The sequence below is a fragment of the Dermacentor albipictus genome, chromosome 9 (genome assembly GCF_038994185.2).
Source record: "Dermacentor albipictus isolate Rhodes 1998 colony chromosome 9, USDA_Dalb.pri_finalv2, whole genome shotgun sequence".
NCBI classification, from domain to species: domain Eukaryota; kingdom Metazoa; phylum Arthropoda; class Arachnida; order Ixodida; family Ixodidae; genus Dermacentor; species Dermacentor albipictus.
Genome location: NC_091829.1, coordinates 131423043 through 131450538, shown reverse-complemented (window position 1 = coordinate 131450538; position 27496 = coordinate 131423043). Strand labels below are relative to the sequence as shown.

Sequence of the window (27496 nt, the reverse complement as noted above, 5' to 3'; positions counted from 1 at the left end):
TTGGTCGCAATCATGAGAGCAATAAGCCAATGTACGTGTGTCAAAATGTACCGAGTGCAGTCAGTGTATTCTTAGATCAACGGCCTGCAGTTCGAACACATATCGGTTTCGAGCTGCCACCTAAGCATACGACGGAGAGACGGAGCGAACACGGGCTAACTGCAAAGCCTTCGCTAACTGCAGAGAAAGGAGAGATATACATACGCGAAATATGTGAAAAGGAACGCCACCAGAGAAAGACGAAACCAAGATGTACCGCAATGTGTGAATCAGTGTGTACACCTTGCGTGGAACACGATGCAGATAACATGCACGCATGAGAGCGCGGCGCGCTGTTTACCACCGCGAAGAAGCAATCAGGGGACACACACACACACAAAAGCTTCAAACGGTTCACCACGGCTCGTATCACACCGCTTCGCGATGCGGAACGGAGCGTTAGCACCTAAAAAGATAACGCTAGAAGTAAGAAAATCCGGAGATGACCGTATACAGTTGGCTGAGCGAGATAAATTTAAGTCCTCAATCGCCCGCGTTGAAATCCGTGAAGTCCCCGTAAAGATGGCGGCGAGCGCCCATCGCCTCTTTTAGTCGTCTGCTAGCCAGAGAACTTCCAGAGAGCAGCCAGACCAAAATCGTCCTGGCAGGTTCTGGCAGCCCGCGGGTAGCCAGAACCGTCCAGCGCGAGCAAAACGAACGCACGGCGGAAGTGCGTAGCACGGTGGGCGGAGCAGCCTGAGAAAAACGAAGACGCTCTGGCTGGCTCTGGCAGCCCGCGGGTAGCCAGAAGTGGAAAATCGAAGAAGCCCACTGTCGGCGCCATTAGATACTTGACGTGATGTTTCCATATGCCGCGTTGGATCACCAGAACCTCGATACCTTACACAAAGCAAGCACCACCACGCCGACATGCCGACACCAGTCACACAAACGAAAAATGTGGCCTACTCGCAGTGTCGTGCACAAAGAAAGAAACAAATCAGCTGCTGGATTGTCTTGACATGGCTTACTAAGCTGAGACCGGAACTGCTGTAGCCACTCTATCGAACCAGGCAGAAACAATAATGATGAGCTGGGATTTGCAGTAGTGCCACTTCGTGGGGCAGCAAGGAGGCTCTGCTCAAAACAAGAATGACGCTCAGCAAGTCGAACCATGCACCGGTCAGAGTCGGTGCATGGTGCTCTCGATCGAATTGGCTCAAGGAGTGTCCGAAAAATCAGACGAGACGTTGCAAAGTGTCAGAAATTTCCGCAGTTGTTATACATTATGGTCTATCGGGAGAATGGCGATGCTGCGAAGCAGACCGAATAATCGAGCATGTCCGAATTTTTGGAGTCCGGAGAATCAGTCGGTGACTGTAATCCAAAGTTGCAGCGTGTTCAAGAGACGCACCTGAAATCTGCAAACACAAACTTTCTTCGCAACTGCAGTCAAACCTTCACAGAACAAATCACGCGGGACTGCCAAAAATCATTCATTATTTTGAAATATCGTTGTAACGAAAAACAAATATGCAGATCCTACGCACTGTGGGAATCGATGTAAGCGAAGGTTTTTGTGTTGGATGCTTTGATTGATGATAATTAGCGATGTTGTCGGCTAAAGCTAAATTTCTTCAACGGTTGAGCTACCTCGAGTGGATGTGGGTTGATGTTAACACGGTGAGTTGATGTTAAACGTTACTTGGCGTGCACCAGTTCTGTTTGTCTGTTTAGTACACAGAACACACAGGGAGAAGTGTTTCCTTGAGGCGTTGTTGTGCACCATGTTTTATAACTTCTGAGATGGTTGAGCGCTGTCATTTCCTCACATGGCACATCACATTGTGGCAGAAGTATTCAACTTGAATTGGATTATGGGGCTGTACGTTCCAAAACCACACGGATTATGAGGCAAGCCGTAGTGGCGGACTCCGGATTAATTTTGACACCATGATGTTTTTTAAGGTGTCCCAAAATCTAAGTGAATGTGCGTTTTCTGTTTGGCCCCCGTCGAAATGCGGCTGCCGCGATTAGAATCACATCTACGACCTCTAGCAATGCCATAGCCGTAAATCTACCGTGGCGGGCACAGAACTACATATTCATTTGACCGTCGACCGCTTCCGTACTGTCTCCTGGACTATGCGGTGCACTTTAATGTCGCTCTGGTTCTGCACGCCCTACGTAACTTGCCGTCTTGACATATATGCATGGCGCTAATTTTTCCGAAATAGCAGCAACCTACTGTACCATACTTTGAACTGAAGCTTATACAGTTTCCCCGCAACAGCTGTCGTATAGTAGTAGGGTTTCCTTGCCGTCTCACGTCACCTTCCCCCCTTTCGTTTTATGGGAGCTGCCTCTTCTGCTCCCTACTCTCTACAGTTATGGCCTCTGGCCTGGCACGTTAGTAGAAAGGGAAGCGCTGCAGTTTCTGCAATGTTTCTGAGGGGAGTCACGGTTAATTACAGCTGTCAAGCGGCTATTATGGAGATGCCCAGGAAGCTCCAGAAGGCATTGTACACATTCGATGTGGTGGGGAGAAAATGAGCTTCTCCCATCGCCTTTTCTCTTTTACTCGCACTTTCATCTATATACACTCTGAGCCACCCCCCAACGCAGTGTGCCCCACAGCAGCAGCAGCAGTGGGAAAGTCGAAAGAAGAGGCAAAGAAAGCTGCGCTATAAAAACTTACGTTTATAAGCCTGTGGACAAACCTAGGAATGAAAATGACGTAACTTGGCAGTAGATGCGTGTACAGACAACCTTAAGAAGAGTGTAGCATTGGGCTTGTTGGTAAAACATGCTTTAATGTTTGAATAACACCGCAAGGACAGCAGCAGAGGGCACAGAGCGCCCTGTTTAACGCTCTCTTCTCTGTCCCCTCTGCTGTCCATGCGCTGTTATTCAAACTTTAAAGCAGACAAGCTTACTCTCCAATAAAAATGTTTCACTCACTTCAAAGCTGCTTTATTTGAAAAAATCAGTGATTTTATTCTCGCGCGTGCTGCACACACGTCCGATTAGGAATGCGTCTACATCTTCCACTTTGTGTAATACCTCATCGGGTATGTCATTGCACCGAGCGATGAAAGTGTGAAATTTGTTCATGTGCACTAATACATCAATGTTTGACACAATCTCATCTTTGTTTGGTGACCCACAGTCACCTTTCTTTGGGTAGTCATCATCACTGGAGATGTCGCGAACACAGTTGACAATCTCTTCGGTTGTCAGGCCCACCGCCTTTAGTGCTGCGCTGTCACTGTCCACATAGTCGTCAAAGAAAGAGACAGCGGGCAGCAGTTCCGCAACCTCGGTCCACAAGTCCCCTGGGTTGTTGTTGGTCACCTCCAAGTCATCTTCAAGCTGCACTGGTGCTTTGACAAGCTCTGCTCTTTGCCAGTAGTTGCTAATAGTGGACGGTTTCAAGTTCCACCAAGCTCCTGTGAGCATTTCTGTTGCCTGACGAATATTGATTGCAGTCGGCTGCTTTAGATGGAGGTTAATAATCAACTGCTGCACAAGGCACTTACAAAATTCTGATTTTTTACTCTTTATAATGCCTTGGTCTAGGGGTTGCAGCAAGGACGTGTTTTTCGGCGGCAGAAACTTCAAGCGAACGTGCGTCAAGTGAACATTAACAATGTGAGCAGAGCAGTTGCCTACAACCAGTAGAATTCTTCATCCCTCCTCATTTGGTCGCCGAGTTTGATGAGCCACTCGGAAAAGAGTTGTCTGGTTATCCTGGCTCGTTTGTTGGTGCGGTAGTCGTGTGGTTACAAAATTTTTCATGCATCGAGGCTTTGCGTAATTACCGATGATGAGTGGTTTATTTTCCTTGTGGCTGTTGCATTTAAGCAGAGCAGGACTGCCACGCAAGTATGCAACTTCTATTTCCCTTTGCACTGGTGCCCTTTGAAGTGCATAGTCGTCCAGTCTGGCAGGAGCTGATAAAAACGTGGTCTCATCCGCAGTGAAAATATTCCTTTCAGAGTACGATTCAGCCATCTGTAGAGAGTAATCATTGCGCCAGGATTCCGCGCCTTCTCTGTCAGCAGTGATTTCCTCGCCAGAGACTACCTGCCAAGTTATTTCGTTCCTTTGGCTTAAACAAAAAAGCCAACCTGCACTGGCGTCAAACCAAGTTATTTCAAGTGCACCGGTAAATTTGCGGGTTTTTCTTTGAGCATTGGGCCAGACACGGGAACGTTTTGCAGTCTGGCATCTTTGAACCACGTGAGAACAGCTTGATCCACATTTTGAAAGTTTTCCAGTCGCAGCCGTTTCCTTGTAGGAGCGAGTTGCAATGCTCGGTGAAGCATGGCAATCTTGTCTCGGTCTTTCAAAATGGTCGTGATGGTCAATAAGGCGATGCCATGCTGTGTGCACAAGTCGATTTGCTTTTTCCCTGTGTCAATTTCCTGCAATATGTTCAATTTGTCCTGCGAAAGCTGCTTTCGCGTCTTTTTGGCGCCGTCGCTAGCTGCATTCATTGTTGGATCTTGCCCGAACCTTTGTCGTGAAGTTCTTGGTGAAGTTTGTGTTGAAGCAGTTCGCACTCAACATGGTGACGATGATAACTACTGCACTGGCAGTTTCTGTTTCACGCGAGAGTTGCGGCGCTGTTACTTTTAGCCGAATTCATAATACTGATGTTCCTTGGTTATAAAGGGAAAAATAAACTACCTGCTTTATTCTGAAGTGTGCGCTGTATTAAAATTCGTAGTTCTGAAATATTTTTACATTGAGTATATAGGCAATCTGGCGGGGATTCTTAAAATATTAGTAAAATTGATAAATTTATGAATGTAGGGTTCGTAGTAACGAGATTTGACTGTACGCCATCTTCTGAAAAGACCGTGACGAGGCGAATGCCTCTGCAGTGTAGCAATAGTTGCCGACAGTCTGTAAATTGTCAACACCTTGCATGTTGAGCTCTTAACCCTGGAAGACGCATTGGGCATCCTTATACCTAAGGAACAGTGCACTGTTGCCCTTAAGGAGGGACGCGGGGTTTGCATTGCCAAAAATGTGAAAACAAAGAAATCGATTCTTCACTTTCTATAACCCTTTTTCTATATGATACCCAAATATCATCTCTGTAAACCACTTAGAAGTGCTCTAAAAAATTAGTTTCATCAGCCAAGATGGCGAAAAATCTTGCAGAAATCAAGAAAGAGCAGCGTTTTTCCGCCACTATATCCCCGGAACGGCTCGATCGAGTGCCGCCATCTTGGTCTCATTGGAAAGCGCATTTCTCCGTCTTTAAATTTGCCACTTCAGCGATCTCCTCCATACAGGAACAAGCGCACAAAAAGCAAATGATTGAAGGGCGTGCCGGAGTCTGCGATTGGCCATGCCCGCCACGTGACTACAGCGCGGTTAGCCATTGGTCCGGCGCTCAAGTCGTCTGCTCGTCTCTTTGCACCTTGCGAGTCTGGAAGTCTCCAGTCGCTGTAATCTCGACGTGTCGAAACGGGCGCTACGCCGACATCGCAGTAGCGTGGTCGATCCCTATGCTTGTGGACGTTTCTGACTCGCGGCTAAGCATTCCGAGCATTGGTGACACGTACTTCGTGACAAAGATTCACGCATGGAATCCTCGGACATGCGCCTAAGCTTTTCAACACTCGGTGTTTTGGAATTCGGGACGAAGCACATTGCGCACACAATCCTCGGACATGCGGCTAAACAATTCGCGCATAGGGAGTCGCGCATAGAGACTGGGCGATCATGCATATCGCGCGTGGACTTCTCGGACCCTCACCTAATCATTTTGTGCATCGGCGCCTCCGACTGGGCAAATAAGCGCATCGAGTGTCGACTCCTCGAGCCCGCGGCTAGGAATTTTGTGCGTCGGTACCTCGAACTGTGCGAATAAGCGCATGGAGGGTCGTCTCCTCGGGCCCGCGACTAGGTAGGTAGCGCGTCGGCACCTCGGACTGCGCGACTAGGTACTTCGCGCATTGGCACCTCGGACGGCGCGACTAAGCACATCACGCGTCGGCTCCTTGTATCTGCGGCTATGCATTTCACACATCGACACTTCGGACTCACAACCAAGCATATTGCGCATTCACTCTATTATCATATTGTCACGATAGCTCATGACAATATCTATCATACCACTCCTTCAAAAGAGAACCTCATCATGAGCTCTGTTCACTAGGCCCCTTGGGCTGGTGCAGACCCCTGGCTGCAGAAGTGTTCGAGGCATCATACGAAAGTAAAATTTTGGAAAGCACCTAGTAGCTGCATATCACTGGCTCCCTGATCGTAAGTTCTACTGCCATTGTCAAGTAAAGATGACTTGGGAAGCTGCTGACACCCTGAGCCTTCATTCAGTAACGGGGTCAATTCTACAAAAAGAAAAAAGGCCTCACTGATTGTACTGGAAATCGCTATCAATCGGGCAGCCTGCAGGTACAGGCTGCGTGAATGTACACTGGAACTATATTCATGCCCACACAGAGTTCTGCACGTCACTTGGTTTGGAACCTAGGCACCATGCTCTTTGTAGAGCAGCAGCAGCAGCAGCATAGAATGCCCTATAAAAAGAAAAAGGGGGGGGGGGGGGGGTGTGTTAAGCGCACCAGACCAGACGCCACATGTACAAGAAGCCCCACATCACAAAACACCCCAAAGACTACAAAAATTTGGTGCCTTTTAGAGAACCGAAGAGAAGGTCAAACTTTCAGAGCCGTTTTCTCAAAACTGTTTTTCTGCCTTTCTGCTCAGTTTCTGGAGCTGATTTCTTCATTACCATTTAACATATTTTGACTCCGTTTCTTTTGTCACATTCCTTGGGCTGCAGTGCAGGTTGTGACATTCTCGCTTTCTTATCTTGACTCTTTGTAAGTTTACAATATGGCTATTCGTCTACCCCAAAGGTGTGCTTGATGTGAAGGTAACATAAAATGTGGCTCTCCAAAAAATTTGTGTAGCGAAAAAAAGAAATGCAAGAATGTCACGACCTTCAGCACGCATTTAGCTATGCAGGCAATACTTAACAAGCCTTCTGTCACATTTTTTAATTTCCCCACACTCTCCAGAAAGTAAGAGGGAGAAAAATTCTGATCAATAAAATTTAATAAAATGTTCTCAAGATATTGCTCTGAAACTTTTATGGAAGCATCAAGGAGACATTCTAAACATTTGTGCCGATTTTCATCAAAATCCATGAAGAAATAAGGAAGTTTGCATTTGTGCAAAATTTTTCTGTCCCCTACAATGACCGTCTACCTTCTACTTGCCAGTATAATTACTTAGTTATGCCTCCAGTGGTTGTGGATTCAGCTGGCCTTGCGAAACTAATTGATTCCCTGAACTAACACTCATCGCATGGTTACGACTTCATTAACTCAAAATTTCTTAAAAACACCATCAACGTTAGTTCAATTACACTAACAAACTTTTTCAGCAATCACTGTATACTTCTAGTCAACCTAGCCAATGGAAAATCGGGTAGGTGGTTCCACTGCATAAATCGGGTTACAAAAATTTAACAGCTAATTATCGCCCTATCTCACTCTCAAGCACTTGCTGTAAATTGCTCGAACACATAATCTTCAAACATCTTGTTAACTTTCTGGAATCCAATGCATTTTTAACACCAACCCAGCATGGATTTAGAAAAACATTTTCATGTGAAATTCAGGTTGCAATCTTTACGGACAAATTGCATTGTATCCTTGATCGTTCGTCATTTGCAGATTGCATTTTTTCATACTTCGCTAAAGTGTTTGATAAGGTCTGTCATAAACTTGTACTTTATAAACTAAGTCGGGTGAACCTTGACACTAACATCCTGAAATGGATTGAATGCTTCCTATCTACGCTCTCAATTTGTAACCGCAAACAGCCATAACTCCCCACTTCGAAGCGTAACTTCCGGTGTACCTTGAGGTTCTGTACTCGGGCCTCTTTTGTTTCTCATTTATATTAACAACCTCCCTTCGTCACTATCATCTAACATTCACTTATTTGCTGATGATTGTGTTATCTTTCGTGAAATAAGTAATGCAGAGGATGCTAACCACCTCCAGTCAGATCTAATTAGTGTAGCAAACTGGTGCAAATATTGGCCAATGGAAGTAAAGTGATGTGGGTATACTGAATAACAGCATGCATACATATAACCTAAATAATGTTCCCTTGGAAGTAGTTCACTCTGATAGATACCTAGGTTTGCATATCTCTGCTAATTTATCTTGGAATGTTCATACCAACTATCTAATTCGCAATGCTAACTGCCTGCTTGGCTACCTACACCTTAACTTTTCAACTGCCCCTTCATCCCTAAAAATGCTTCTGTCGCGTGGCTGGTGCCGCGCGGGGCACGAGCACGCAGGGACGGACCGAAACGTGCGGCCACTTGCTTGGACGAAAGAGAATGCCCCTTCTTTATTGGGCCCGAACATATATAGACAGACATACACAGATCACAGGGGGCGCCACACTCTGGTGGCAGCCTAACAAATGGGGCTGAACTGTGGCGCCCTCTACATCTCTCCCCTTGAAGCATTGGAGGTTAGACGGGAGAGATTCAGGAAGCCAAACACGTCAAAAGTTTCACAAGTTCAAACGGCGCAGCGGAACGATAGGCCGGCCGTAACGTGTTCGAGTCACACCGTCACTGCGGTCCCTGGCTGCAGGGGACTGTTGCACAGACTGTCCGAGGGGGACCGTTGATTCCACGATGTTGGCAGGCCGAGGCTCCTGACAGCGAACTTCCTGCAGTGGTGGTGGTTCCTCTCCGGAGGCAGTAAGCCCAAAAGGCAGTAGGTGACGCCGGTTGCGCTGTAGGGTGCCACCTCGCTGTTTCGACCATGTAGCTTCTTGGTCTTTGCCCGGACTGAGGACCGTAGCCTGCCCTTGATCGGGTCGCACCCAAACACACTGACCTGTTTGGAGTGGCGGCAAGTCTCGAGCTCCATGATGCCTGTTGTAGTTGTCGGCCTGCTTCTGCGTGTAAGTCGCATCCTTGGCGACGACTTCTTTCATTGGGGGCCAGTTGGGACCTAGCTGGGAGCCTTGCTTTGGGATTCTGGTTCTGAGTTGACGTCCCATCAACAGCTGGGCTGGACTAAAGCCGTTGACTCCTGGAGTATCCCTATAGCTGAGCAGAGCCAGATAAGGATCCTTTGACTTGCGAAACAGGTCCTTGATAGTACGCACCATCCTCTCCGTTCGATTGAGCGTAGTGTGGACTGCTGGTCCTGTGGTTAAAGCCGTATGACGCTGCAAACGCTGCGAACTCTTGCGACGAGAACGGTGGGCCGTTGTCTGACCTGACTTCTTGCGGGATTCCATGGCGGGCAAAGATGGATTTGAGAGCATCGATGACTGCCTGAGCTGTCGTGCTCCTCAGGGTCACCACCTCAGGGAACCTTGAGTAATAGTCCACCACCAGGATGAACGTCTGGCCGTTGAGGTGGAACAAGTCCATTCCAAGGAATTCCCAGGGATGTCCAGGTAGGGCCGTGGAGAGCAGGGGCTCGGCAAAGTTCACGCGGGTGGAAGCGCACTGTTCACAGTTACCAAAGAGAAAGGTGATGTCTGTCGAGATACCGGGCCACCAAACTGACTCCCGAGATAGGGCTTTGGTCCTGTTGATGCCCTGATGACCTTCATGCAACAGCGTCAAGACCGCTGGCCGAAGGGACGATAGAATGACTAACCGGGCGCCTTTCAACAGAACACTGTCGCAGACAGAGAGCTCGTCTGCCACCGAGGTGTACTTTGTGAGGTGCAGTGGTATCTGTGGTCTTTTCAGGCCAACCATTCTGGCAGTAGGAAGCGAGGGCTTTGCACTTGCCATCGGACTCTTGTGCCTGTCGCACGTCTTTAGGGCTGAGTAGCAAGACTTCCGCCATGCAGCCGACTACCTGTGCTGCAAAAAGTTCGATAGTGTCTAGAGGAGTGGGTGGCTTGTAGGTGATGCGCGACAACGTATCAGCTGTGGCTAGCAGCTTTCCTGGCACGTGCAGCATACGGAACTGCTATCGCATGGTCTTCAGCCGTAGTCTCTGAATATGAGGCGGCAACATGTCCAGTTCCATCTTGCCCAGAAGCGAAACGAGTGGCAGGTGGTCACTCTCGACGTCGAAGGGGATGCCACGGACGAACTTGTCGAAGCTTTGGATAGCCCACGTCGTTGCCAAAGCTTCTTTTTCAGTCTGGCTGTAACGCTGCTCGGTATCGGTCATTGACCTCGAAGTGAATGCGACTGGGCGGCTCTCTCCTGAGGGTTGCGTCTGTAGCAAAACTGCGCCGAGTCCGAATGAGCTTGCGTCTGCAGACACCGTAGTGGCGTACGACGGGTGGTACTTGGCCATGCACCTGTCTGACGTCAAGAGTTCCTTGATTTTCTCGAATGCTGCCTTTTGCTCGTGCTGCCACACCCAACTTGCAGACTTGTTCAGTAAGGCTCTGATGGGAGCTGTGACGTCCGAGATGTGTGGCAAGAACCTGGCAGGACGGTTCACCATTCCGAGCAGCCTTCTAACGCCAGCGACATCCGTTGGGGCTTCCATGGCTTTGACTGCTTCGACCTTGCCCGGATCTGGCCTGATCCCCTGTGCTGAGACGACAACTCCGAGGAAGGACACCTTGGGCACCCCAAAACGACACTTGTCCTGGTTCAATGTGATACCTGCTTTTGCAAGGCGAGATAGCACCTGGCTCAGTCTGACGTCATGTTTCTGGCGGGTGCGTCCAAAAACCAAAATATCATCTATCATATTGGCGACTCCTTCTTGGCCCTCCAGGATTCTTGCCATCTGCTTTTGGAAGTACTCGGGCGCGGAGGTGATGCCAAAGGGGAGCCGGCGGAGGCAGTATCGGCCATATGGGGTGATGAATGTCGTAAGCTCTTGGGAGTCTTCAGCGAGCTTCACCTGGTGGAAGCTTGCGGTTGCGTCCAGCTTCGAAAAAACTGTTTCATCGCCGAGGAGGCCAAGGATTTGCTCGACAGTTGGCAGAATAGGTCTTTCACGAAGGACGTTGAGTCGTGTTAAGTCGACGCAGAGGCGGTAGGAACCGTCACCTTTCCGGACGACGACGAGACCCGAGCACCACGGTGTTGGCTTGTCGACCCTACGGATCACGCCTGCGCTTTCCAATTTGTCCAGCTCGCGGCGGACAATCTCGAGCAGCGGAATGGGGATTCTGCGAGGTACGCTTAGCGAGAAAGGTACGGCATCGGCTTTCAACCGGATGGTGTACTTGTCCTTGAGAGTGCCCAATACATTGAAGAGCTCGGCGTGCAGCGTCGCTTTTGAAGTCTTGAGTTGATCAAGAAACCGAACTACTTGGAGGGCTTGGAGCGCTGGCAGTCCCAGAAGAGGCACAGTGAGAGACTGGATCATGTAGAGACGCTGACAGCTTGTTTTCCCTTGCCACTGAAGTCGTGCCACGTACGAGCCCAGCACGCGCAGTGGCTGTCCTCCCGGGCCAGTGAGCAGAGTGTCGACTTGGTCGAGTGTGGCAAGCAAGGTAGGAAAGTCGCTGGGAACAGCAGATACTTCGGCTCCGAAGTCGACTTTGAACTGCGCTGTGTAGTCGTCAACGGTGACGTCGACGAACTTTGCCGAGGCGGGCGTCGCGACGGCGTGCAGGTGAACGGAGCTGAGCTTGTACTGCTTGAACTTCCGCGAGCGGCATACTTCGGCAAAGTGGCCTTTCTTTTTGCAGAAGTTGCAGGTGGAGCGACGGGCCGGGCAGTCTGAACGTCGATGAGGTGCGCGGCCGCAGAATTCACATGTGGACGGCTCGCGTGAGCGCTCTGCTAGCGACTGCGGCGAACGAGGCTTAGCGGCGGAGCGGCGGCGAGAGGGGAACTTGTTAGCTTTTGCGGCGTCGAGGTTGAGCTCGCGGGAGTGCTCGGTGCGGTTCTGGGGCAACGCCTTTTCCCTGTCGGCGTCTTCGGATTGACGGGCTTGTGTCCAGGCGTCCTGTAGTGTCAACTTTGCGTTCTGGCACAGCTGGTCTGAGAGATGGGAGTCGCGGAGGCCGACGACGAACCGGTCGCGTACGAGCCTTTCCTCGACAGCAGCAGACGGGTAGTTACAGCGCTTGACCATCCTGCATAGTTCTGCGTAGTACGTGTCGACGCTTTCGTAGCTGAACACATCTGTGGAACCGTGACAATTCGTAAAGCTCGTTTCCGGGTGCACGAAGTGCTCAGTGAAGCGGGTGGCAACGGCTTGGTATGAAAAGAGCGACTGGGCGTCGAGCGAAAAGGTCTCAAGAAGCGGGCGGGCCTCCGGGCCCATGCAGCACAGTAGCGAGCGTACCTGCACGTCTTCCGACGCTCGCATCAGTCTGGAAACTGCTGCGTAGTCTTCGTAGCGGCTGAGCCATGTCGCCCACGTTGGCGGGTTCGCGAAGTCGAACGGTGCCGGCGGCTGGAAGTTGACGCCGTACAGTTTCGGCGGCTCGCCGGTCGCGAGGGACATCTTGGTGCCTTCCTATGAGGTGAGGGCTAAGGCAGGGGGGCGTTATCCGGCCACTTCTGACACCATGTCGCGTGGTTGGTGCCGCGCGGGGCACGAGCACGCAGGGGCGGACCGAAACGTGCGGCCACTTGCTTGGACGAAAAGAGAATGCCCCTTCTTTATTGGGCCCGAACATATATAGACAGACATACACAGATCACAGGGGGCGCCACACTCTGGTGGCAGCCTAACAAATGGGGCTGAACTGTGGCGACCTCTACAGCTTCTTTATACCACTTTTATACGTCCGAAGCTTGAATATGAATGCTCTGTTTGGGATCCTGCCATTGACAAACTAATTAAGCCATTAGAGCTCGTGCAAAATAATTCAGTTCATTTCATCTTGCGTAATTAAAGCAGAACTGCTTGTGTGTTGGCCACGAAAACCGACCTTGCACTTACCCCCCTTTCTTCTCGTAAAATCTCACGTTTAGTCCTTTTTCATAAATTATACCATCATTCAACACTCTGCAATGATTTCATTTTTCCGCCACAATACATATCGCCTCGAATCGATCAACGTTATAAAGATGGTCTTGAATCATGTCACACTAAAACTTTTTTGCAGTCATTTTTTCTGTAGTCATCCACTGAATCGAAAAATCTTCCTGGCGAAATCGTATCCATTTACGATAACCAAAGATTTCGAGCAGTTCTAGGCAGTTCTAGCTAACATTGTGGAATTGAAAAATTTTGGGGGGTTGTTGTTTTCTGTATGGTTGTAACTTTAGTATTTGTGTTTACCACTTTACTATCTTAGTTTGGGACTAATTTATCAGGGGGGGGGGTGTTAACCCCAGTTAAAACTATAACCAGGAGCCTTTGTACTTAAACATTTTAACTGTTTATATTTTCTTTTCTCATTGGCTGTAACCCGATCCCCTCTTTAATGCCTTTGGCCCTGAGTCTAACATTAAATAAATAAATAATAAACACGTCGCCCTTCAGACGGCCCTTGAGGCAGTGTCAGCTCGGGCAATCTTTTTTAATAAACTGGTCACTGTGTCTTCTATATACATACTTCCTAACTATCATCTCAGAAAAAGCGATTTCTATAACCTCATTGATAAGCTTCCTGACCCCTACATACACTTGGGTGAATTTAATGCGCACAACATGATGTGGGGACACTCGCGATGTGATGTAAGAGGTTGATTCATAGAAGATTTTCTTCTTACCTCTTGTTCCTGTCTGTTTAATAAGCAGACGACCTATTACAATGTCCAACACAACACGTATTCATTGATAGATCTAGCAATTCACTCTTCTTCTTTTCTGCCTCACCTGGAATGGAAAGTCATCAATAACCTTTTCGGAAGTGAGCACTTTACTGTAACTTTATACCTTATAACTCTGCATGAAAACCCTCCCCATATTCCTCGATGAAAATTAGCATCGGTAGAACGGGAGCATTTTAAAGAATCAACTTATCTACCGCGAGATTTTATAAAATCACCCCTAGATGTGGCGTCTTGTCGTCCCATTGCTCTGGCCAGTTGTCCAGGAAAAGTGATGGAGAGGATGGTGCTATCGTGGTACTATCGTGGATGGTGCTAGAGTGGTATCTAGAACACTACAAGATATACCCTGACGCTATGCCAGTCTCCCGACGCGGACGCTCTTCAGTAGACAACGTCATAGATCTTGTCTCATCTGTTCAACACGAAAAAAGCCTTAGACTGTCAACGGCGATGTTCCTGGACGTTAAAGGCGCTTGTGACAACTTAACACATCGAGCCATCCTGGATGCCTTGGGCGATGTCAGCCTAGGTGGACTTGTGTTTCAATGCATATTCAACTACTTACTTGACGGACAGGTCATTCTTTGTGCAAACAGAGGATGGTGCATCATCACAACACAGCACCTACTATGGTGTTCTGTTGCTCAAGACTCTGCCACAAGGCAGAGTCTTGAGCGCCACTCTACTTAACCTCGTGCTCATCGAACTGGTTCACATGCTTCTACAATCCGTCCATATGTCGATATATGCAGACGATATATGCATTTGGTCAACAGGAGCAACGTATCCACAGGTGCGCGGCAGACTGTAAAAAGCGTCCACACTAACATTCAGCTATCTTCGAGCATGAGGTTTGGAGATGTCCTCCCAGAAGTGCTCTACGGTCGCTTTCACACGTAAAGCAATGAGACAATACGTTGTTAGAATGAATGGACAGCCTATTGCCTATGAGAAGACGCACCGTTTTCTAGGAGTGATAATAGATCGAGACCTCTCCTGGAGTCCTCATGTCTCTTACTTAAACAGGAAACTAGTGATGATAACAGACATGCTCAGATTTCTTGCAGGAAAGTCATGGAGTGCGTCTGCGAGTGCAATGACAACTCTATGACGCACTGTTCCTGGGTCTCCTACGCTACAGCTTACCTGTACTAGGTGGGACCGGTAAGACCAACCTCCGAGCCCTCCAGTCTGTACAAGCTCAAGCTCTGCGAATTTGTCTTGGCCTTCCCAGGTGTGCATCAACGGCAGCAACAATAGCCATCGCGCATGACCACCCTATCAATACGTATATTCATGTCGACTCCTTAAGGGTGCACATCAAGCACTTCGCCCGACTTCCATCGCATCATCTCGCCTCCCTTCCTGCCGCTCGACCTTGTTCAGCGTTTAGCAGAATTATTGCCACCAGCCACGGAAGTTTACCGTCAAACTTCACACCTACAGCACGACCATCTTTACCCCTGTAGTGCCTGCATCCACTCCAGGCCCCTCTTGTTATTCCCGGCATCAAAAAGAAAATGGAAATGCAATCTTTCGCCTTCAAACAAACCGTTCTTTCATTCCTACATGAAAAACGCAACGAACGCACCTTCGTTTACACGGATGGTTCTGTCTCCTCTAAAAGTTCAACTGGAGCAGTGCTACTTCCCGCTCAATCTGTCACTATCAAATTCAAGACGTTTCACGTTACGTCATCAGCAGCTGCAGAATTCGCAGCTATCCGTGCTGCTCTGGAATTCATTGGTCCCAAATCACCACATTCATGGTCCAGCTTTTGGGATTTAAAGGCAGCTCTCCAGTGTTTGTTGTCCCCTTTCAACCACGGACCAAATGTGCAATTAGTCGCAGAAATCCGACTACTCCACCATTACGCAATCGACAAGGGACATAACATCTACCAGTGGATACTGGGTCACTGCGGAATTTCGGGAAATGACAGTGCGGATGACGCTGCCCGGTCGGCCCTTGATGGTGCCCAGATTATACCCATATTTCTGTCAAGAACAGATTCAGCCACAAGTCTTCGCTCCCTCGCACGCGAGCTTATGCTAAGTCGGCCCATCCTTCTCGGAATCCCATGTACTGCATCCGGAAACAAACATCTTCACGGCTGAGGCCTATGCACTATTGTCTGCTGTGAAGCGTATAAGAAAATAAAAACTCCACAAAGCATTTATATATACAGACTCCCTAGGCGTCGTGAAAGCCTTGATGTCAATCTGCAAGCACAAAAATCCCGTACCTAATGAGCTCCATTTCGTCCTCTGTAAAGCTCATATATCCAACCCGCATGTCATTATATGCTGGGTGCCTGGCCATAGGAGCATTGAGATTAATAGAGTGTTTTAGTTGAATGTCATTACAGTCCACTCCGCTCCGAGTTGCCCCGCTAAGCCACACCGGAGCGGTGGGTGATTTTCACGTTTTAGTCATACGTTTAGCGTAGCGGAGCAGTCCTTTCGTAATTAAACACCCATTGCTCACTTTTACCTTTTCATAAAGTAAAACAAATATATATAACTTATTTGTCCATGAAGTACCTAGGCATGTGCTTGTAATGTTTTACCGGTCCATTTTATCCAGTGGAAAATAAAACACCATCTTGGGGAATGCCACATGATAGCCAGTGAGCTTGCTGTTGCATCCAATCCAAACCTCCGCTTAGGCAGCTTGTAAGCAGACCGTGCTTTTCGCTCTGCTTGCGGATAAGCGGAGGGTACATTCATTCTTCTGAGCGTAAAAATGCCAAACTAAAACGAATGTTGTGGCAGACCAGATGGCCACGTCAGTTGCATCGGAAGCTTTTAATGCTACCCCTGCTTTCCCTGTCACAGACCTGAGGCCTTTCTGCCGAAAAAAACTGTGAAACCACTGGCAACGCATATAGGACGCGGAAACAAATAATAAGCTCAACGTGATAAAGCCACAGTTAGGTTTCTGGCCCTCTGCAACAAAATCACGCTCAACAGATGTTCTATTCTGTCGTCTCAGAATGGGACACACATTTGGCACCAATAATTTTCTGCTTACTGAAAATGAACCTCCAACCTGTGGTGTAAATGTGGGCAGAGGCTCACCGTCCTCCATGTCCTCCTGGAGTGTTGGGAGGCCGAATCTGAGAGAAAGAGATATTTTACCCTTGCATGCCAGCAGCACATACTTCTTCATCTTGTAATGTTTCTCAGTCCAGAAACGTTTTTTGATACCAAAAATGCAGTCCTAGGTTTCCTGAAAGATGCCGCTGTGATAGTTGTTTTGTATAGCACCAGAGCCCTTGTGCTTCAAGGGGTTTGGTGAGGCAGTAGTGCTCTAGCCAATTTTTGCTTCTGGCATATTTTGTTTATCGTATAATTTTTTTTTGCAATGCATTTTAATGCTCATAGTACATGTCATTGGACATCAGCATAATCGTATTACGCGTAGATTTTACGTACTTTACGGCATCTATTTTTGAGGCCCCTTTATAGCCATGTCTAATCAACTTCATAGAATTCATCATTCCACTGCGAAGTCTCTAACACTTGCATGGCGCTCTTTGGCCATACCTGACCTTTGCGACACTAAACAACATACATTCATTGATTGAATTATAGATAGAATGACAGCTTTCTTGGCTTCCATTTTGTGCTTGACCATGCAACAACTCTAAGAACAATATTCGTATTTTCAAATATTGACTGTTACATTCATTAATAAAAGATATTGAATGATCTCAGACTGTTGTAATAAACTGATACATACCATATTACTTGAATCTATGCTGGCCTGATTCTAAGCTCACCCCCGAATGTCTGAAGCCAAAAAAAAATAAAAAACTTAGCTCGAGTGTAGGCCAAACAAAAAAAAGCGAGGATAGCGTTGACAAAATGATAACAGCATTTATTTAATATGAACATTCCGAGCTCACTGTACGTTGTCAGTGCCGTTAGCCTCGTCGCTTTAGCCTAGACTACACACAAGCTCGCGCCCGTGCATGCGCAGCCAGTGCAGCACTGCACACGTTGAAATGTGGTGCGGTCTCTGTGAATGGCTTCTCTGCTTTTGTGCGCTTATTTTCTTTATTGCTGTCATCTCCTCGTTACAGTACACGCAAAAGTGTCTCCCGTTGCCCCTTCCAATTGAAGTCCAGCCTGGCTTACTATGCCTCTGCGGCTAGCACAACTTTTTCTTTGAAAGAGGTACTATGGTGGCATCACTTGTTTGGTGCCATTAGGATAACGGCATGCCGCAAGCTGATACTTTAGAATAATGGACCAGCTCCGATACGACACAGGTCAAAGAGACGACATTGCTCGTGTACTTCAGTTGGCTACTGGCTCGTCTATTAGTGGCTGCGATACTGACTTTTTTAGCTAGCGCTAGCTATGCACCCTATTTGTCATTTTCAGCTGCAAACTAGTGCATTTTTATTTAATCCACGAACCTAAGCTGACCCTAGGGTTTTGTATGTGATTATTTGAAGAAAAAGAAGAAAACTATCGGCCTAGATTCTAATAAATATGGTACTTCACATAGAGTGGTTTGATTGAAAGGGGTTGCTTGTAGCACGGCATCTGTTCTGCTTGGTGGGCTGGGGGCCTGTGCATTCAGTGCTACAGTGCAAAAATGGCTGTGCATTAGGGACACGTGAAGGACCCCTAGTGGTCAAAATTAATCCCCCACTATGGCATGCCTCATAATAAAGTTGCAGTTTTGGCATGTAAAACCCCAGAATTCAAATAAATCGAAGTTGTTGCTCAAAAGTTACTTCTGGGTTAGTGCGTCTCCAGGAAATGCTGGAGAAAAATTCTGTAGTTGGCTCTAACTGATATCGAGGTGACTTTGTAACAATTCACTATCACATGTTAGCCAATGCTTATTTTCAAGCTCCTTTCTTTGAGGATCACAAGCTTTCGCTTTTACCAGCTTGCTTCTACACTCTAGAATGCAGTTTTCGCGTGCCTCTAGTGTGTCCAGTGTGCCTGCGTCAGCCTGTGCATACGCAAACTGTCTGTCACTACTGGGACTGCACAGAGTTGGAGGGCCATCTTCTCAGCTTCTTGTGAATCAGGAATGGAGTAGGATGGTGTCAGGACAACAGCAGCTCGTGCACTCAATGCCAAAAGGTGCTTCAGGGAGTTGAAGTGTTCCTAGGGTAGCTGGTTGATACTTGAACTGCCACTTGCCACAAACCTGTACACATGCGCTTACTATTGTATAATTGCTTCTGGTCTTTTATGGGACTGTAATAAATCAGTTGTGAGCGGAGCACCAGTCGTGTCTGGTCTTGTGTTCTTTGTTATAATATTTATTTGTGCTGCAATGGTTTCCCCAAGTGTTTTCTGAAGACAGGGTCTCGTGCAAAGTTCTCACCTGCTGTGTCTCTTGCAACTAAGAATGTTTTGCCAAGAACCAGCTTGCCGTGCAGGGACATCAATGTTGAGGAGCTGGAGACTGCAACGGCGGCAGCAGCCCCGAGCCCCCCCGTGGTGCCTGACAGCAATGGCTCGTTTGGGCAGCTGACTGCTTTGGACCTGGTCCGAGGCACCTGTGTCACGCCTCACGTCACCCCAGTCAAGTTCACCACCTGCGCAGGTGTGTGCAGGTTCAAACAAGTGCAGGTTCTCAACGCATTGCAGTAATTGGTGCAAGTTATGCGATTGTGTCTACTGTGACGCTGTGGCTTCCAAACAGCTTTGCTTTGACGCTTGGTTAGATGACACGTACTATGTTAGCCTCAGCGAATGCAGCGTCAGAACCCTTCAGAGGCTGCAAATAAAGTCTCATTTTAAATCTCGTAAAAGCGTGGGCGACAGATGTCAATTATAGCAATATAATTGCAACAATTATAGCAATATGTTTTGCAACAGAGCACGCGCACATCATGTCCGGAAAGTCTAGCAAGGTTCATTACAGCATCCGAAATTTTAGTCACTCTTATGCACTGGTTCTATGGAGTTGGCAATGGTGCCGTGGGTTATGTCCAGTGAGACTTAACAAGGCATCTGAACGGTTTTTATATTTTTGGTCATCGGTAATGACATTGCTCTATTCAGCAACACTGCAAACGAGTTGCAACAAATGATAGAGGACTTTAACAGAGAGAACGTAAGAGTGGGGTTGAAGATTTATATGCAGAAAACAAAGATAATGATGAATAGCCGGCCACGGGTACAAGAGTTCAGGACCGCAAGTCAGCCTCTGGAGTCTTTAAAGGAGTACGTTTGTCTAGGTCAACTAATCACAGGGAACCCTGACCATGAGAAGGAAATTCACACAAGAATAAAAATGGGTTGAATCGCATACGGCAGACATCGTGAGCTCCTGACTGGAAGCTTGCTGTTGTCATTGAAAAGGAAGGTGTACAATCAGTACATTTTACTGGTGCTGACATATGGGGCAAAGACTTGGAGACTGACAAAGAAGCTTGAAAACAAGGACTGCTTAAAGAGTGATGGAATGAAGAATGCTAGGCATGCTGTTAAGAGGCAGAAAGAGAGCAGTTTGGATCAGAGAGCAAACGGGTATAGACGATATTCTAATTGACGTAAATAGAAAAAAAAAAAACGGAGCTGGGCAGGTCATGTAATGCGCAGGTTAGACAACCGTTAGACCATTAGGGTGACAGAATGGATACCAAGCGAAGGGAAACGCAGTCGAGCACGGTTGCTAGGTTGAGGTGGAGGTGGAGGTCGCTAGGAGGTCGCTAGGTGGAGCGATGAAACTAGGAAATTCACGGGCGCTTGTTGGAATCGGTTGGTGCAAGACAGGGTTAATTGGAGATCGCAGTGAGAGGTCTTCGTCCTACAGTGGACATAAAATAGAATGGTGATGATGATGATGTATAATGACATGGATGTGATTCATTCCCTTCCTGAAGCGGGCCTGTTCCCTTCGTTGACTAAAGTCCAGTGTTGCCCTTATTCTATTGGAGATTACTTTGGTAAATATTTTATGTAATTGGGAGTAAGCTAATGGGCATATATTTTTTCAGTTCTTTTGACAGTCTTAACAGTTTGCAGTTAATTTCATCTACGTTGGCCGTTGATGAAAGTTTAATTTTGTTGATGATGGACGAGATGTCAGCAACAGAGAATGTTACTGGTGCCATCATTAGTAATGTCGTAGTAGGTGGCGTAGGAAATCAGTAAATCAGTTTCTTTAGTAAAAATGGATGAGAAGGCAATGTTAAACATTTCAGCACAATGAGCGCGCTTACCTCCTTGCCGTGATTGTTTGTAAATGTAATGTTGTGGGTCGGTTGCGTGTTTATGACTTCCCAGAATTTTCCATGGTTACTTGTTAGCATTTTAGGTAAGTCACTGTGATGAAATGTTTCTTTAGCATTATGAATTGCAGTATATGTGTATTCAGCAGTATAGTACTTATTCCATGCTCACTCATTTCCATTGAGTCTTGCAATACGAAAGAGACATTTCTTTTTGTTTTCTTGTGTTTTTAAGCTTTTTCATAACCATAGTTTGTTTTTATTTGCAAGGAAGTTGATCTCGGGGATGAATTTATTCGTTTATAATATTACAACCTTAGTAGAAAGGTTATTTCGTAATCATGCCAGATGACATGTTTTCAGAAAAGCGATTTCAGCCATAGAAAAGAATTTCCAGCCATTAAAACTCAAGCCTTCGGTAGTTAAGCAACGTGCGGTTGACCTCTTGTCAAGGCATAATCTTGATAGGCTTGCCTGTAATGTCAGGAAAGCTAAATCCCTCACCGTAGAACTGTTTTTCTCGGCCAAGACCCATAAACAAGAAATTCCTTTTCGTGCTATAGTGTCAGAGAAAGGGACGTGGCAGGTCTGTGTCGCTAGTTACCTACAGAACTGCTTAGCTTCACTAGTCTTTTCAGACCCCTTTTGCTTACTCAATTCTCAGGCACTAGTTCAGTATTTTAGAGAGGAAAATCCTGGTAATTGTACAGCTTTTAGTATGGATATCGAAGACCTGTATTATTCCTTGCTGCATGACGGGTTGCTAAATTCCGTAAATGAGTGCATTAAAGAACAAGTGCAAGAGTCGGCTTTTATTGACAGATGCGGTGTTTCCACGAGAGCTTTTCTGGAAATTCTTTGAAAGTACTTGAAGTCGACGCTGATTGGGTGGAGAGATGGCGTTTTTCTGCAGAAATCAGACATTTGTATTGGCTCAAAGGCTGCCCCTATTCTTAGCATCATTTACCTGTCTAAGGTTGACAACTGCTTACAGAAAGCCTTAGGTGATAGCGTTATCAAGATATTTCGTTACGTTGATGATTACCTGATTTTTTGCGATATGGAGGAATTAGATTCCGCTGCTACCTCAGTAAGTGAGCAATTTAAACTTTATGGGGGAGGATTAAAGTTTACCAAGGAATTTCCTCAGCGACGCGTATTTCAGTTTCTTGACATTTCCTTGATCTTCGAACGAAATCATGTGTGTTGGCAGTACTCCTCAAGATCTTCGAAGCCGCTGCTAAACTTTCAGTCCAAGCATTCTAAATTAGTAAAAAACGGAATTGCCATGTCGTACCTTAAGTCTTCCCTCACAAGATCCTGCATGCACAAAATGAGCGCCAATTTTAATGCGCAGGTCCGGCGCCTATTAGAAGCAGGTTATCTTAGTGTAGCGGTGGCCACTGTGGCTGAGCGCCTAAAGAAGTCACTTTCGAGATGGACGGACTTGATTACAGAAAGCAGTAACAGCAAAAAAAATAGTAGTGGATATTCCGTATATTCATTCAGTGTCGCACAGGCTTAAAAAAGTTGCTAGTAGATATGATCTTAATGTTGCTTTCACTGCTCCCAATAAGCTAGGTAAGATATCCGCTGCCGTACAGAATAAAAAGCAGCGGGTAAAAGGCAAAGAACCAACAGATATTTGTTCAGTGAAGCACAATAAGAACAACAGCTTTACTGACTGTCGTATGGGTGTGGTTTATAAAATTCCCCTTAGCTGTGGCCAGTTCTACGTAGGACAAACGGGACGGTGTATCAATCAGAGGCTAATGGAACATAAAAGGTCGTTAACCGGTGGATCGCCTTCTAATCTTTCGCTACATTGCCGAGATTGTAACTGCAAGCCAGAGTTTCTATTTATTTATTTATTGTACATACTTTCAAGGCCGGCAGGCACAACAGAAAGGAGTGGTAGAGTACAATATTTGCAGAACGAGAAAAAATAAAAAATAATGAAGGAACTATAAGGCACTTTGAACAGCAAGCTTGAAATTGGTGCTGTCACAAATGGTGACTAAGGAGGCGGGAAGGCGGTTCCATGCAGTGGCGGTTCTTGGTAAGAATGAAGAATGGTATAAATTAGTGCGGCAAGTTGGCACTTCAACTTTGTATTGATGATCGATGCGAGATGAGATGTAACTGGGTCTGGTGAAGAGATTTTCTTTCAGGAAAGGATTGAGGTAGTATATTTTATGAAAAAGACAAAGGCGAGAATGCTTGCGACGTAGTGAAAGGTCAGGTAGATCTAATGTTTTTTTCATGGATGTTACGCTAGAATGACGTGAATAATTAGACAGGATAAAGCGCGCTGCACGGTTCTGAATGCTTTCAAGTGAATTAATGAGATTGGAATGAGCAGGGTCCCATATGGCACACGCATATTCTAATTTTGGACGGACGAGCGTTTTGAACATGGTAAGCTTTAGTGAGGTCGGAGTGGATGCAAAGTTTCGTCTTAGATAACCTAATGTTCGGTTAGTATTGTTAGTGATATATTCAACATGCATATTCCACGAAAGATTGCTAGTAATATGCAGGCCAAGATACTTATAAGAGTTAACAACCGACAGGACAGTACCATTAATAGAATAGGGGGCCGGATCAGAAGGGGTAGAGCGGCAGGAGACACGCATATGTTTGCATTTTTTTGTGTTAAGCTGCATTTGCCATTTGTTACACCAATTTCATACACTAACCAGATCATCTTGAAGCTTACTGGAATCATTAAGGTTAGTTATTTTGTGGTTGATGACGCACTCGTCCGCGAACAGTCTAATGATTGAGTTAGAGATACAGTCAGGAAGGTCATTAATATAGATGAGAAAAAGCAGGGGCCCCAGTACGGATCCTTGTGGTACCCCTGAGGTAACTGAACAAGGTCTAGAGGTATAATCATTAGCGGTTACATACTGGGTCCTGTTAGAGAGAAAATCCTTAATCCATGCAAATACGTTTGGGTCAATATTAAGAAGAGAAAGTTTGAAAATAAGTAAATCATGAGGAACAGAATCAAAAGCTCGCGAGAAGTCCAGAAATACACAGTCAGTATCAAGTTGCTGATCTACATTAATAAACAAGTCATTGGTAAGTTAGATGAATGCGCGATATTGTACAGGCATAAGAATGAAGATACGCGTCTTATGGCAGAGGCGTGGCATACAGTCGACTCCCATTAATACGAAGTTCACGGGGACCGCAAAAACTTCGAATTAAACGAACTTCCAATTAAGCACAAAACACAAAAAACAGCACTTTATTTGTGGCGAAATGGAGTATTTTCTCTAAGAAAAATAGTCGGTCATCTTGCTTTGCTTCTTCTTGCCGAATCGCGCTGCTGAAAGCAAGTTCTGCAGGCTGTAGATGTGGCGGAACACTTCTTCCGCGTTACCTTCAGCGGCAAAGAAGCGCTCCGCGAGAGCAAGGCCCGCAGCTACATCGGCAGCCTTAGGTTGCGGCTCGCCTTTAACGTCATCGTCGCTTTCCTTGGTCGCTTCCTGGGGCCGAATAATCTCTACAATTTCGCTATCCGTCAGCGCACCCCACGTTTCAACCGCCTTGTCTACGGCGACGTAATCTTCAAAATTGACGTCCCCGAGAGCATCACCAAAATCAGTGCCGTCAAGCTCGCTTGTTGACGCTTCCTCCGCTGAAATTTCAGAGGCATCCTCCGAAGAAGCTGCCACAAAACCGCAAGTCCTGAAGCAGTTTGCGATTGTTTCTTGCTTCACACGATCCCATGCTCGCACCAACATGTGGATGGCACTAAGCAGGCTCACTTCGTACTTTCTGGAGCTATTCATACACAAAATCATGCACTCGAGGAGGTGCCGCCTGTACAGGACTTTAACATTCTTGATGATGCCTTGGTCCATTGGCTGCAAAACAGCCGTTGTGTTTGCAGGCAAAAATGCGAGGCGTATTGCACTCAAGGCTGGCACATTCACGTGAGCACTGCAGTGATCGACAAGGAACAACACCTTGCGGTTCGAAGCAGCAAACTTGCGGTCCAATTTGCTTATCCAGCTCTTGAAGATTTCGGCCATCATCCACGCTTTTTTGTTTGCCTCATAGTCCATAGGCAGCGTCTTCATGCCTTTAAAACATCTCGGCTTCGCGGCTTTCCCGATCACAAGTAACCGACATCGTTCCGTGCCAGTCATGTTTGCCGTGATCAGCACCGACACTCTCTCCTTGCTGCGTTTGCCCCCAGCACAGTCATCGTCCTTGAATGTCAGGGTCTTCTCTGGTAGAAGCCGATAGAAGAGTGCAGTCTCATCTCCATTGAAGATGTCTTCCGGTCTGTATTCGGCGAGATATTCACGCAGCTTTCCGTCCTTCCACGCGGCGCATGTTTCCTGGTTAACGGACGCCTTTTCACCACACACGCTCTTGAAAACCAGGTCATGGCGATCTTTAAAGCGTGTCAGCCATCCATCTGACGAAACGAAGTCATCGATCCCCAACATTGCTGCAAGCGTTCGGGCTTTCATCGCAACAATGTCTCGGCTGAGAGGAAGTTTGTTCCTCCTGGCCTCCCTAATCCAAACCAGCAGAGCCTTCTCCAACTCTGGGTAAGCGCCGGTACGCATTCGCTTCCGAGAAGTCTTGAACTTGTCGTTCTCAAATGCATCCATTATTATGCGCTTGTTCTTGATATAGTTTGAGAGCGTGTTCGGCTTGATCCCGTACTTCCGCGCTATGTCTTGTTTGGCGGCACCTCCCTTCTCAACTTCCTTCAAAACCTCGACTTTCGTTGCCAGGTTGAGCGTGCGATAACAGCCACGGTTTGCCATGGCTAAAAACTACGTGACTAGGTACAGTCAATTTCGAATCACCCGTGGAACAACCTAGCCTACGAGCTACCCGCACATAGGCGCTCGACCAACACACGCCTTGACATACGCTGCGCACGCTGCAAGACTAATCTCGCACAATCGTGGCCTCCCGCCGGAGTTCATCACGGAGGCCACGGCAGCCTTAGCAATGAATAATCGCGCCGCTCCAAGAAGGATGGCGTTGCGGGCAGCTGCGGTGGCAATGACACCAACGCGGAGCACGAAACTGTTGCAACACTTGAAAAATTGCACATTCTACCAAAGAATGACTGTCACCTCGAGGATCCCGGCTGAAAATTAACTTCTAATTAAACAATATTACTCGATGAGGACTTGTTTATCGAGCAATTTCTTCTATAGGATTACATGCAAAACTGAAGGGAGCAGCACTTCACTTCAAATTAACTGAAAATTCCAATTAAGCGGCTTCGAATTATCGGGTGTCGACTGTATCTATAATGGTAAAAGTGCGTGCGAGAGTCAGCCTTTGATTACTTTACATAAGGAAGAGATTAAGTGCCTTAACAGTTATCTCTCACATAGACCGGCACATGTACCCGATTGACACGTGGCGTCACCATTCCTGAGCATGCGCAGATGAGTTTTGTGTCTTTCTTTTTTCGCCTCAGTGCTCCGTTCAGTTGATAGCCGGCGTTTGTGTTGTCCACTTCTCTACTCTTATGTCCGGTCTGCACGCCTCACTTCTATTTTGCATAGAAAACCCAGTAAGCATAAGTAAATAATAATTCAAGTTAAAAGAAAAATTAGGGCCATTTGCCAATGGCTGGTGCTCCTCATTACGTGCTCCATGGCATCACCACAGACTGACACGAGATGGCCATCTTTATGGCGAGACTCAAGTCGCATTCACCTTTGCCCACTGTCGCACTGCTGCCACACAACTTGCACTTTACACAAGGCAGCAGAGCATTCATAGAATTGAGGCTTACAATAACGAAGCGCGGCTTTATCACATCCGAGTCAACCGCATCAGCATGAGCCACAAAATCTGATTTTTGCTTGGTAGGGGGTGTTGGAGCATATACCTGCAGTTTCTCTCCAAATTGCCAGGCTGCAGTTGTTGTGCTGGAATGCCGCATAAACACGGCCACTGTCAAAGCTGTGTTGATCTGCTAAACCTATTCCGCAGGGACATGGGCAGGAGGCTTCGGCGGTGCTCGGCACCGTTAGCAAACTATTGTCCACATTTTCCAAAGCTACTGTGTTTTTTTGAAACTTCAACACCCTTTGTTTCCTCTTCTGTTCGCCAAGTTTGTGCGTTGTAAACAAACTGGATTTGACATCATTTTGCATCCCCGAGCGGCCCGGGCAGACAACGGTGAAAAAAATTTGCCTTTTTGCATGAAATATTGTGTGACTCGTGTATGTGTGCCTGTGCTAGAAAAAGTACAAAAATGGTTAGTGAATTTCAAATCGTGCTGGAAAAAGTACAAAAATGGTTAGTGAACTTCAAATAAACTTCAAGTTGACAGTCAGTGTTTGTCTGTGGTGTTTGTTTCTTCATGTCCTTGTTTTATTTGCACTGTTAAACCTCAGTGCCAGGCATGCTTACGCTCACTTTTCTCAAAAAACAAATGAAATCGCTCATCGCGACATTTTTGCATGCTTTTTCTTCACACCCATTTGGCACACGGAGCAGTTGTGCTGCGAAAACTAAACGAGAGTGGCCGTTTCAGACAAGACCAAAAACGTCTGCTATTGGAA

General features: G+C 46.8%; 1 protein-coding gene across 4 annotated transcripts in view; it reads left to right on the top strand.

Moving 5' to 3' along the window:
• The window catches only part of LOC139049684 (transcriptional activator Myb-like), a 343827-nt gene that overhangs the window by 158405 nt on the left and 157926 nt on the right, over nucleotides 1-27496 (top strand). For all 4 annotated transcript variants that reach the window (XM_070525392.1, XM_070525393.1, XM_070525391.1 and 1 more), the window contains exon 8: nucleotides 19134-19300. In XM_070525392.1, the coding sequence (XP_070381493.1) occupies nucleotides 19134-19300 (167 nt within the window). The remainder of the gene's footprint in view (nucleotides 1-19133; nucleotides 19301-27496) is intronic.